Raw genomic sequence first — 13,448 nt, forward strand, 5'->3', positions numbered from 1 at the left:
ATCAGGCTTTGGCAGCAAGTACCTTTACCAGCTGAGCCATCTCACCCACCCAAAGTATTACCAATGCAGCCTCAACTTGGTGGTTTGGAGATTTTTTTTCTCCTGCTAAAAGGGATTGGATCTAGGATATCATGCATGCTGCTCAAATGCACTACCACTGAGCTATATTTCCCAGCAGCATGTGTGCTCTTTACTTCCATAGAATGGAATTATAGATAAAGAAAACATGGAGATGCAATACTGTATATTAAAGGAATGCTCCCGAACACCTGGAGTCTCCCTTCTCCTGACTTCCTTATTGAAGTGACATGTACTTTTTAAATACAGGGTCTCACACTGTAGCCCAGGCTAGCCAACTTAAATTTCCTATGTAGACAACGTGGTCTTGAACTTCTGGTCTTCCAGTCTCTACCCCTGGAGTGAAGAGATTAGAACCACCACTAGACCCTGTTATGTGGTGTTGATGATCCAGCCCAGGTCTTTGTGCATACTAGGCAAGTACTCTGTCAGCTGAGCTACATCCCCAACCCAGAGCACCGCACTGTACTTATTTTTAATTAATACATTTTGTCGTTCAACAACGTTACCCGTGTATTGATTCATTCTGACTGATTTCCCCACTCTCTCTTACTTCACCCCCAACCTTGTCAGCCTCACTTCTTCCCTGAAAATCTCTTTCCCACATTTGTGATTTGTCTTGTGTCCTGCAGACTTCGACTGGTGCCATCTGTGTGACTGTGGGTTTAGAACTGTCCATTAGAGCCTGTGGGTCACCACCCGCCAGTGGGCACACAACTGAATACAAGGCCTCCCTCTCTCCCGGAACCTGCTAGGTGTCAATAGTTCAGCAGGAAGTGGTGAGGTCTGTCTCCTTCTCATGATGACCACTGTCATGGAGTGGCAGAGGTTGAATTTTGGGGAATAAAATGTGTAGAGGAATTTGTTGTTTCTCCCCTCAAAACAGGGACTCATGTACTCAGGACTGGTCTCAAACTCTCTACATAGGTTTGAACTTACTCTTTGAACTACTGACTCGCCTGCCTATACAACCTGAGTTCTGGGATTACAGAAGTCTACTACCAAGTACTTGGTGTTGGGGTTGGAGCAGGGCTTTGTGACTGCTAAGCTGTCACTCTACCATCAGATTATCACTGCTCAGAGTTTTTCTTTATTCTTAAACAACAAACAACCAAACATCTGCGGTCCCAAATAAAAATAAAAACTTTAACCAATACATCAGCTTTATTGGTATGCATAATTCACACACTGCCTGATCTACCCATTTACAGTGTAATTTTCTTTTCTTTTTTCCTTTTCTTTTTTTAAGACAGGTTTTCTCTGTGCAACAGCCATAGACCTCTCTCTGTAGACCAGAATGGTCTTAAATTAACTGAGACTCTCCTGCCTCTGCCTCCTGAGTGCGGGGACTAAGGTATGTGCCATCACCACCTTGTGTACAGTGTAATTTTAGATATGGTTCTACAGAAGTTACACAGTCAGTGTTTTTAGAACATCTCATGACCCCAAAAACACTCCCTTAACAGCTACAGGCAACTGATCAGAGGGATTTACACACATATGAGCTTTCTACATAGTCTTTGGTTGTGAGCCATGGCTGTCAGGGAACACTTGTAGCATTGCATCTCATTTCCTCACACTGTAAAACATGACCTCATTGAACCATGCTGAGCAGTTTGTCCACTGGGACATACGAGACCTGGCCACCTGTCCCAGTTCAACTTGACTGGTCTGAATGATGACTCTATTACGTATTGGTGACTACTGCCCAGAACAGTCTCATCATGCACTGAAGGGTATACAGGAAGACCCTCAGTGGTGAGCTAGAGGAAGGAGATGATGTGTGGGGGGGAGTTAAACCCTGGAGAAATGGCTCTGTTTGTGAGGGGCACAGGTGAGGACAGGTTCTAACAGATTGCTGTTGTTTTGCTGAGTTGAGTTGTCAAAATGACACAATGTCTATAAAGGAGTTATAAAGACATTCTGTAAAGGTCTACATGCAGATGACACAATTTTTGCTTCATTTCAGGTATCTTATGAATGAAGCATGCCTTGATCAAACGACATTTAATGTCAATGAATTTATTTAAATTTCTCATTAAAAAAAAAAAACCAAATAACCATTGGTCTTCCTGAAATGACATCATTGTTTATTGATTCTGCACAGAATGTTAACACAAAGGAGGTCAAAACAGGGTGTGCATGAACTTTATGATTTGCCAATGAAAAGAGGATACCAAAGTCCAGGTGACATAGAGGTGATCCATCTACTGGCTGGAGCCCTGGCCCCACCATCTTCCCAGGGTATAAACACTGCAGGCTGTGCACACTTCAGCACTGTTGGGCAGAAGGAAAGCCCTGCAAAGGGTAGCACACACAGCTGGAGGAAGAACACAGTGGGGTACATTGCTGACAGACAAGCCATGATGGACCTGACTTCAGTTCTCTCCCTGGAAACCTGTGTCCTCCTGGCAATCAGTCTGGTGCTTCTATACCGGTGCGTAACCATCAAAGATCCTTGCCCACTATGCCTTGGGATTGAGGTAATACTTAGACCTATGTTCTGTCTCGAAGGTAAAAAATGGTATCAGAAGCAGGGGCTGGAGAGACAGCTCAGTGATTAAGAGCATTGAATGTTCTTCTAGAGGACTCAGGTTTCAATCCTCTCATCCACCTGTGGCTCACAATTTTCTCTAACTACAGTTGCAGGGGATCTGATGCCCTCCACAAGCACAAGAATAAAACTTTAGAAAGTGAGCAGAAGATGAAATTAACTGTTGTAAAAACATTTTAAATTACATGTTTTTATTTATGGGGCCTAGGGCCAGCATATGAGTCTCTCTCTCTGTCTCTCTGTCTCTCTGTGTCTCTGTGTCTCTGTGTCTCTGTCTCTGTCTCTCTCTCTCTGTCTCTCTCTCTCTGTCTCTCTCTGTCTCTCTGTCTCTCTGTCTCTCTCTCTCTCTCTCTCTGTGTGTGTGTGTGTGTGTGTGTGTATACAATTTTGAGGCGTCAGTTCTCTCCTATCATGTGGCTCCTGAGGGTCAAACTCAGATTATCAACATTGGCAGCCTGTTATTTTACATGTGGAGTCATCTTGGAGACCCAAAAGGAAGAGACAACTGAGTTCATTTTGCATTTTTGGCATAAGGGGGAGGGTGTCAAACCAGAGCTTGTATGTGCTAGTCAAACACTCCACTTCTGGACTGTAGCCCAGTTATACTAACTCTAAAAGTTCATATTGACAGTGTGCAGATCTGCTGGGCACACCCACACGAACGTTCAACTCCCTTTTGCTGAGGTGAGGTGGTTTTCTGATAAGATTTACTCTGACTATGACCTGATTGAATTTCAGGTTACCCCAAGATCTACCAGAACTCAGGAGAAACAGATATGAACAGTGGGCTGCCATGCACACTGGACCTCTCAGCCTTTCCCTAAGCTCTGGGAACTGGAGGAGCAGCCAAGTCATTGTTTTGCTTTATTTTGGGGTTTTAGTCACATTTATCTCCTCTCTTCTGTGTGTGTGGTCATAAGGCTTTCGGTTTAACTTTATAGATTTGGGACCCATAAACATGACATCTTTAAGAAACACGGGATTCCTGGGCCCAAACCTCTGCCATTTGTAGGAACTCTGCTGAATTACCACAAGGTGAGTGTTGGTTGAACTCTCCATATGGCTTCCCTTGTTGTTCAATAATGGTTTAGTTCTATTAAATGCTCCTTGGGAGGAAACTCTGAGACTTCAGGCTGTCATACTGTGTGTTCTCATGATATTAGAGAAGTCTAGTAGTTCCTTGGGGCTCTGTTGTAAACTTAAAACTATTAAATGTGTGTGTGTGTGTGTGTGTGTGTGTGTGTGTGTGTGTGTGTGTGTGATTATAGTGTATATTCATGTATTTGCATGGGTGTGTATGCCCATATGTGTGCAGGTGGATATGCATGGATTTTTTCAAGCATGGTGAGCCAGAGGTTGATACTGGGTGTCTTCTTGATTGCTCTTCACTTTATACTTTACACTTTGAGGCACAGTCTCCCACTGGAACCCAGCTCTCTCGGCTTTACAGGTTTAGCTAGCAACATTGCTCCAGGGAGCTCCTGTCTATCTGTGTCCTGCAAGCAGGGACAACTGTTGGGCTTTAACCCTGCTTGGCATCGACACAGATACTGGGGATTCAAACTCTGCTTTTAAGGGTGTGATTTCCCACTGACCCATCTCCACAGCTCCCACTGTCAACTTCTCCCCCTATTTATTAATTGTGTGTGTGTGTGTGTGTGTGTGTGTGTGTGTGTGTGTGTCTACAACATGGCCTGCATAGGTAGGTCAAAGGACAACTTGTGGGTCAGTTTTCTTTTTGCACCATATGAGTCCTAGGGATGAAACTCTGGTTATCAGGGTTAGTGTCAAGTGCTTTTCATACTGAGCCATCTCACTGGCTCTAACGTCAGTTTTTTCACCGTCAAGTTTGCCTTGGGTGAAACGCCCAGATCTGCAGCCCATTTAATCTTGATATTTGGAACATGATGCTCAAACTTTGTGGCAAAAAGAAGTTTGTTTCTTACCCAGTGCAGATTCTGGAAAGGCACTGCTCTACTTATTTGAAGAAAATCTTGAAGGGGTTCCCAGCTTCAAGGACATCAAACTGTATGCATTAAATTAAAATTCTCCTCTTTGTACACAGGCTCATGAGCAAAATTTTTTCTTTTTACTGAGTATTTCTGACGCATCAGCATATCACAGACCCACATAGACACCATTGGGGGACTTTTCATATACTTGGATTTTCTGCATAATCATTGAACCCCTGAGATTATTTCCATGGCTCTGTCCCCAACATTCACCCTCATGACATGTCTTGGTTCTTGAGAACTAGAGTATTTTGCTTCACTCTCTTTCTGTAGGAATGGAGGTCCTAGTTAACGCTTGATTCTTTTAGAAAGAAGATTTCATGCATATTCTCCTGGGTTTGTGCACATGAGTGCAGTACCTACAGAGGCCATAAGAGGGCACTGCATTCCCTGGATCCAGAGTTACAGTTGGATGGAGGTGTTGGTTGTGGGTGCTGGGGAGGGAACTTGCATCCCTGGGAAGATCAGCAAGTGCTCTTAACTGCTGAGTCAGGTCTCCAGTTCTAGTGACAAATTTTCTATTCTGTTTTGTTTTTGTGGTCCTGAGAATGGTACCCAGGGCTTTTACATGCCAGGTAAGTGCTGTAATACTACAATGTACCTACAGCTGCTTCTCTTCCTCTTAAGGCAACATCCTGTGCATGAGTCTGAGCAGTGAGGGTGAATACCTGAGACAGCATGACAGCTGGCATAAACCTCAGACACTTGACTTCACAATGCATTTTTAAATTTTCTTTTAAAGATTTGTTAAAGGCAGAACCACTAGGGAAAGGATGGTTTAACAAAATTATTCGAAACTTCAGTAATGAGTGTGTAATATGCCACATTTAAGTCTAGATGGATCATTTGTGACTAACCTGCTTGACACCGAGTCCACAGCAGATGTCCCCAAGGTCACATTCAGAGGGCGAGTGCCTAAGCTTGCACTGCCATCTGCTCAGGTTTTTCTTCCTGAATGTTGGATACTTACTTTATAATTCTTTAAAACAATTTATTATTATTATTATTGTTGTTGTTACTACTACTACTACTACTTCTACTACTACTACTACTACTACTACTACTACTACTACTACTACTATTGTTGTGTGGTGTGTATCTGGTGATATGCATATATGCATGCTATGAGGTTGAATGCAGGGGCCACAGGAAGGTATCAGATGTCCTGCCCTATCACTCTGCCTTTTCCCGCTGAGCCATCTGGCTGGTGGCACTAAACATCGCTGAAGAAACTTTCTCTGTCAGAAATAGTAAAGCTCCTTTCATGGGATTTGAGGGTTTCGTTCCCTGGCTACAGAAGGGTTGGTACGTAAAGGGCAATAGTGATTTCACACTATTTCTCTTTGCAGGGTATATGGAAATTTGATGTTGAGTGCTATAAAAAGTATGGAAAAATATGGGGGTGAGTATTCTGGAAAGTTCCATGGAAGTGATCTTTTTAGGAGAATGTGCTCTACATGTACAAGGACAATGTCAGCCCAGGACTGTCGTCATGCACCTCTCTGTTGTAAGAGTGATGCCATGTGTCATTAAGTGCCATGGCTCCCAGTTCTAACTATCTTGAGAACATTGCACACTGTGGCTTTTTGACAGGCCAGGCACAGAGTTCCATAGACTCTGGGCCTTGTGTTTTGTTGCTTTGCTTTGTTTTTGAGACATGGTTTCTCTGTGTAACAGCTCTGGTTGTCCTGGAACTTTCTCTGTAGACCATACTTACCTACAACTCACAGAGATCCACCTGCCTCTGCTTTCTGAGTTTTGGAATGGAAGTTGTGAGCCACCACCAACAGCTGCCAAGACTTTTGATAGAAGAGTATATCATTGTATCTTGTCTAAGCGAACAGTCTTTGGAGATCCAATGTGTTTAAAAACCAAAGTGTTCTTCCTTAGATCTATATCCTCAAAGGTTCTGTAAAGCAGCTGAGTCGGCAGCAGGAACTGTTCCCTGTCATTGATGCTGGAGTCTGGGTAGATCTTTGGAGTAGGTGTCATCATATGCTAGGAGACACAAACGAGTAGGAGGAGGCTCTGGCTCTTCCTGCCTCTTCATCTCTTCTCATCCATCCTTAGGAATCACAGGTCTGAACACAGATCTGCTGAGTTGACATAGACCATAAAGACCATGTCATTCAATGCCTACAGCAGGCTGGGCTGTCTGTCCAATGGCATTGTGTGATTGTATCCTGGCAATATTATTGCTTGTCAACACTTGATAGTGTTTTCTCAACTTTTTACTGAACTAATATCTTATTTATTCATCCATTTATTGTGTTTTTTAAAAACCGGATCTCTTTACGTAGCACTGGCTGTCCAGAAACTCAAGATGTAGACCAGCTTTGCTTTGAACTCAGACATCCACCTGCTTCTGCCTTCCAAGTGCTGGGATTAAAAATGTGTGCCACTCACTACACCTGGCCCTAATATCATTTTTGTATGAAACATTTTGCTTTCATTTTTCATTAGTTTTGTGTGTCTGTACCAATGAATTTAATTGGACTTAGAGAAGCATGAGAGAGAGCAAGAGATTATATACAGGAGTGTGAGGTTCACCACTGACATAGACTTCTTGCCCTCCCCCCAGCAACTGTTTCCTTTTTCCTTTTGTGTTACACTTGTTTATTTATCAGAGAGGGGCGTGTGTTCCCTGGCACCATGTAAATGTCAGAGGACATGTGGCAGTCAGTTCTCCATTCCACCGTGTAGACCCCAGGGCTGAACTGGAGTTCACGGGGCCGTTTTCCTTCCCCATTCCAGGGTTAGTGTGTGTAAATCCTCAGGCAGGCTCAGGTCCTGAGCTTCCTCCTGCAGTGTTGACAGTCAAATCACCCACAGGGCCTGTGGAGGTCATCCCAGCTGCAGTGAGTTCCAGACCAGGGAAGGCAGCACTTTGCAGCTCTCCTCTCCCCGCCTGGCTCTCATGTTCTTTCTGCCCTGCCTGCCACACTATCTGAGGCTTGGGGAAGTTGGTAATGGCGCCTCACTGAAATTCTGTATTTTCATTTGTTTTTTCAGCTCAATGTATCAAATAAGGGACTGGTACACTCTAGTCAGTCATTCTACCACTGAGCTACATCCGAAGCTCAGAGACTGAAATGTCTTATTATATTTAATTTTTTCATTTAAAATTTTATGTTTTGAAGATTTATTTTTACTTTACAATATTTAATTTTAACTTTAACATTTTATCTTAAGCATTTAATTATGAATATTTACTTTAGTATTTTATTTTTAAACATCTGTTTCTATTAATTTTAATTATGTGTATGTGCATGTGTGTGTGCTGATGATCTTGGAGGCCAGAGGCATTGCATGCCCTTGGAGCTGGAGTTACAGGTGATTGTGAGCCATCAAACTTGGGTGCTAGGAAGCAAACTCAGGTTGTGTGCAGAACAATATGTGCTCTTCACTGTGGTGCCATCTCTCCAGGTACTTACAGTATTTTCAATTTGCAAAAATCACAGAAATTAGTATAAGCAACCGTCACATATACACATCTAGACTTAAAAATTCCACATGTGACTTATAATTTTAATGTTTTTTGGAACTGTTTTGTCTTTAAGAGGCTCATAGTATCTTGATTTTCATTACCTATCAGTTTACAAAGACTGCACTGGATCCGGGGTCAGATTCTCTGGGTGGGACTGGGACCTCCTGTGACAATGTGTTGTATAACCAGAGTGAGGGTCATGTAACATGAGAATCAAAGTCTGGACTGGGGGCTCCCGCCTCAGAACCTGGCTTGGGCTAATCAGCTCTTTCCCCCACACAGGTTGTTTGATGGTCATATACCTGTGTTAGCTACCACAGACACAGAGATGATCAAGAATGTGCTAGTGAAGGAATGCTACTCTGTCTTCACAAACAGGCGGGTAGGTAACTTCCTTCCTTCCTTCCTTCCTTCCTTCCTTCCTTCCTTCCTCCATTCATTCATTCATTCCTTCTTTCCTTTCTTTCTTTTTTCTCTTTCTTTTTTTCCTTTTTCTTTCTTTTCTTTTCTTGTTTCTTTTTTTGGTTTTTTGAGACAGGGTTTCTCTGTGTAGTTCTGGTTTCTGTCCTGGAACCTGTCCTCTGCAGACCATACTGGCCATGAACTCGTAGAGATCTGCCTGGCTCTGCCTCTAGAGTACTGGGATTAAAGGCATGTGCCACCGCCGCCTGGCTAACTCTCTTTTTTAATTAAAAAAAAAGTTGAAAGATTCATGTATGCTATTTTTATGTATGTGTATATATGTGTGTCTATATGAGTGTAGGTTCCTTTGAGAGTCAGAAGAGGGTGTGAGATGCCATGGAGCTGGTGTTCCAGGCAGTTGTGAGTGGCTTGACATGTGTGCTGGGAACTGAATTTTGCAGCTCCAGTAGAGCAGCAAGTGCCCTGAACAGTTGAGCCGTCTCTCCAGCATCCCCTTTTACTAACGCTAACCTTTTTATTTAGTTATTGAAGTTATTTTGTTCGCTTCGTTTGTTTCTTTAGGGACAATTTTTTTCTCTGTGTAGCCCTGACTCCCCTGAAACCCACTCTGTATACCAGGCTTGCCCTAACTCAAAGATCTGCCTGCTTCTACCTGCCTCTGCTTTCCAAATTCTAGGAGTAAAGGCATGTGCCCCACAAACAAATATTGGGCATTTGTTTTTATTTCATATTTTGGGTTTTTTGAAACAGGATTTCTCATGTAGCCCTGGCTGTACTAGAACTCGCTCTGTGGACTAGGTTTTCCTTGAAGAAACAGGGATCTGCCTGCCTCTACCTCCTGAGTGCTGGGATTAAGGGTGTCCACCACCACCTCCTGGATACTTACTAAATTTAAAAAATGAGATAAATATAGATTCACAGTGGCCTCCACAATAATATACAAACAGGGTCTGGGCATTCATTTTGCTAATGGGAAAGTGTAAATATACTATATTATTGTAATCTAGTTGTGGATGCACACTGTTGTCATCTAGATTGTATCTCTCAGGTTCTTTCTTATGTCTGTGTAGTTTAGTACAGTTAATCACATGTCTAGGTTTGTGTGGTGTCAAGCACTGAGCATACAGATCAGCTCCTTAACCATGCAAATTGCTCTTGATAGACCATTAGCTGCCTTGTTCAGCCTGTCTTCTTCTCTTCACCTTGTGTATCTATTTTCCTTCTCAATGGATTGTAGGGTCAGTGTCAAGTCTGATGACTATTTATCTGGTCCTTGTGTGTGGGTTTGCTTGAATACACATTATACATTTTTGAGATTTCCTCTTAAACATATGGTTTTATTTATGTTAATTTTGTGTAAGGTATGATGCTAAGTTCAATGTTCTCTCTCTTTTTTAAACCATCCCTAACCCATTGACCTATCTGGGAAAACATATTGTCTCTCTCTTTCTACTCTGTGGGTCCTGGGGATTGAACTCAGGTTGATGGGCTTGGCAGCAAGCACCTTTACCTGCTAGCCATCTCTCTGGCCTTCATTCAGCCTTTGGTCATTTGGTGAAGTTGGTGGAAGACCTAGTTTGCAGCTGCCCTTCATCAAGTGGAAGCCATTTCCATTTCTTCCTGTTGTGCTGAGCATTTTAATATAAGGGCCTGTTGAAAGATTCCACAGTAGTATAAATTATACATATGGAAGGTAGAAGGATGTTCCCACCAGGGAAATAGAATTTTATTTTCCCATTTATCACTGTATAAATAAGTAAGGGAAATGGATTCCTACAGCATTATTCCTAAACAAGCAAATAGGTCCTAAACCAAACAAACCAGGGGCTAGAGAGGTGGTTTAGTGTCTCAAAGCTCTGAAAGAGGATGGGATGTTGTTTGCCTACATCCACATCCAGCAGCTCACAACCACCTGTAACTCCTGCTTTAGGAGAGTCAAATCCCTCCTTTGGCCCCTGAAAACACTGCGTATACATCTGCATATATTCATACACATACATGCATACAATACTAAAAGAAATCTTGAATAAAACCAAACATCAAATGCTCTAAGTGTCTCAGGGCTAGGGTGATGGCTCTGTGGGTAAAGGACCTGAGTTTGGATCCCCAGTTTCCATATAAAACCTCGGCATAGCAGCATGCATGTGTTACTTCAGAGCTGTGTTTGGAAATAGGTAGATCCTAGGAGCTACTGGCTAGCTTCTCTAGACAAACCAGAGAATTCTAGATTCAGTGAGGGACCTACCTAAAATTGTAGTTATAGAAGATGTTGCCAGACCTCTGGTCTCCAAATGAGCATGCACACCAGCACTCTAGTCTACACATGCATGTGTGCATGAATGCATGCATGTACACACACACACACACACACACACACACACACACACACACACACACACATCACAATATCCCTTTTCATATTGCTTATGTTGTAAATACTGAGCACTTGTCTGATGCAAAGTTAGCTTTCTATGTATCTCCAAGCCTTTTGTCATCTGCATAGTTCTGGAAAATCTGCTATATTTGTTCCCCCCATCTTCTTCCCACTCCTATAACTAATTTTCCAATCACAGAGAGATTTACATTTAGAATTATCTGAAATATAAAAATTTGAAAGCTCAACATGCTACCCAGTGATCATATGATTTCTTATAGGCTATAAGGAAATTCTGACATTTTTTGCATCTGGCTTGAGGATTGATCCATAGTAAACAATCAGTAACTAAATTTTATGAAACAATATCCACTCAGCACTTTTGCAACCATGGAAAATTATGGACTTACAGAAAGCCAAATTTGTATTTTTTTGAACTCTAGAATATTGGCCCAATGGGGTTTATGAGAAAAGCCATCTCCCTGTCTGAAGATGAGGAGTGGAAGAGAATGCGAGCCTTGCTGTCTCCCACCTTCACCAGTGGAAAACTCAAAGAGGTGACTGAAAGGACTTTTAGGTGTAACGTTTGTGAGACTTGAGTCCCCACACTTAACTATAGATGCCTTTGTGTTTTGTGCTTAGATGTTCCCCATCATTGAAGAGTATGGAGATATATTGGTAAAATATTTGAGAAGAGAGGCAGAGAAAGGCAAGCCAATCACCGTGAAAGAGTAAGTAGTGGTACATGCACTGTGGTTCTGGGAGAAGAAGGGCAACTGGGGCATAGGGTCATCCTCTGTGTGTCTCACATGGTCCAGCTGCTCCTTCTTCCCCTTTAGACACTAGATGACAAAATATTCAGTTGAAAAAGAGACATGGTAGTACCAAGGTCATGAGGGAAGGGGGAGGGTAGGAGGGGAAGGTACTTGGTCAGCACTGACATGATTTCACCTGTCCTGCCCAAGAATATGAAATTTTCAGACCTCTTGCTTCATGTGTTAAATTCCCATGTCTCTCTCCTCAGAGTGTTTGGGGCCTATAGCATGGATGTGATCACAAGCACGTCATTTGGTGTGAGCGTTGATTCCCTCAACAACCCAAAGGACCCTTTTGTGGAAAAGGCCAGGAAGCTGATAAGATTTGATTTTTTTAACCCATTATTCATGTCAGTAGGTATGTGTGATGGTTCTTCTGCCTTTTGACCCACTGCTCTTGTCTGTGGCCATGTTAGTCAGTTCTGCCTTTCTCTTCCACACTTACCAAAACTAACAGCTCTATTGGTAGATAATTCACCCCCTTAAAGGTGAATATTTTTTTGCATTCAAAGATCTGTACCCATTACTTTAGTTTTAGAACTTCATTTTTCTTTTAGACAGTGTTTCACTGTGTTGCTATAGCTGGCCTGAAATTTGCTATGTAGACCAGGCTGGTCTTGAATTCAGATTGATCTCCTTACCTCTGCCTTCCAAGGGCTAGGGTTAAAGGTGTAAGCCACCAGTCCTGGCTTTGATTTAGAATTCTTTTATTTATCCTTTGACAGTATCATATAGGCATGCAACATATCTTGATTATTCTTACCCTTAACTCTCTTTCCACAGACACCCCAACACATCTTCCTCCCAATTTATGTCCCTTCCCAGTGAGTCCAATCATTGCTTCCTCCCAGGATGCTGACCAGTATTATTGGTGTGATTCCCTTCATGTGATCAGTTTATGGGTGGGCCATGACATGTCCATGATATGGCATCTCACACCACTACCTCTGAATTTTACTTTATTCCCACACCTTCTCTCATGATGTTCTTTGAGCCTTGAGTGGTGGAGGTGTTGGTATAGATGCTCCATGTAGGGCCCAGCACTCAACTGTCATTTATTCTCAGCACTTTGAACACTTGAGAGTCTTCATTGACTGATGGTCCACACGCCCCATTACCAATATCAACCACAGAGTACTTAGTTCTAGCCATGTTGCACATTTGCACCATCATCCTTCAAGCAGCCTTGACCTAAGCCACCACCAATTCACTTTCTGTGTATTTACATATTCTGGGTATTTTATTCACATCAATGGGATCATAGACTATGTGGTTTCTGTGACAGGCCTCTGTCATTTAGCACATTATTAAAGGAAGCAAGCATCACAGTCTGCTGTGTCTATGAACAAGTAATACTCCCTATCTGTTGATGGACACTGAAGTTAGTTTTATATGAATTTTGCTGCCATGAGCATTTGCATACAAGGTCATGTTTGAATATTTGATTTTATGTTTTAGGGGTATTTATTCAGAATCATTGTTGCTGCATCAAGAAGTAACTCTATTTTTAACATATTTCACAAGTGAGCATATGTTTTCCAAAGTAGCTGCAGAGTTTTCTATGTCTTCTAGAACTGCAGGGGATTCCAGGTTCTCCATGCTCTGCAATGCTTGTCTCTCCCATGACTTTGAACCTTGCCAGTTAGTGGATATGCTGTGGGCTGAACCTGTGGTTTTGATCAGCATTTCCCTAGTCCTAATGCAA

General features: G+C 42.4%; 1 protein-coding gene across 1 annotated transcript; it reads left to right on the plus strand.

The window, feature by feature from the left end:
* Positions 1-2,444: 2,444 nt before the first annotated feature.
* Positions 2,445-12,101, plus strand: LOC118575204 (cytochrome P450 3A11-like; the record flags this gene model as incomplete). The annotated part of the gene is made up of 7 exons (XM_036175852.1): positions 2,445-2,515; positions 3,574-3,667; positions 5,994-6,046; positions 8,414-8,513; positions 11,372-11,485; positions 11,571-11,659; positions 11,953-12,101. Coding segments are annotated over exons 1-7 (670 nt in total), but the record flags the coding sequence as incomplete, so codon positions are not given.
* Positions 12,102-13,448: the final 1,347 nt, after the last annotated feature.

Source organism: Onychomys torridus, unplaced genomic scaffold, assembly GCF_903995425.1.
Source record: "Onychomys torridus unplaced genomic scaffold, mOncTor1.1, whole genome shotgun sequence".
Taxonomy (NCBI): Eukaryota; Metazoa; Chordata; class Mammalia; order Rodentia; family Cricetidae; genus Onychomys; species Onychomys torridus.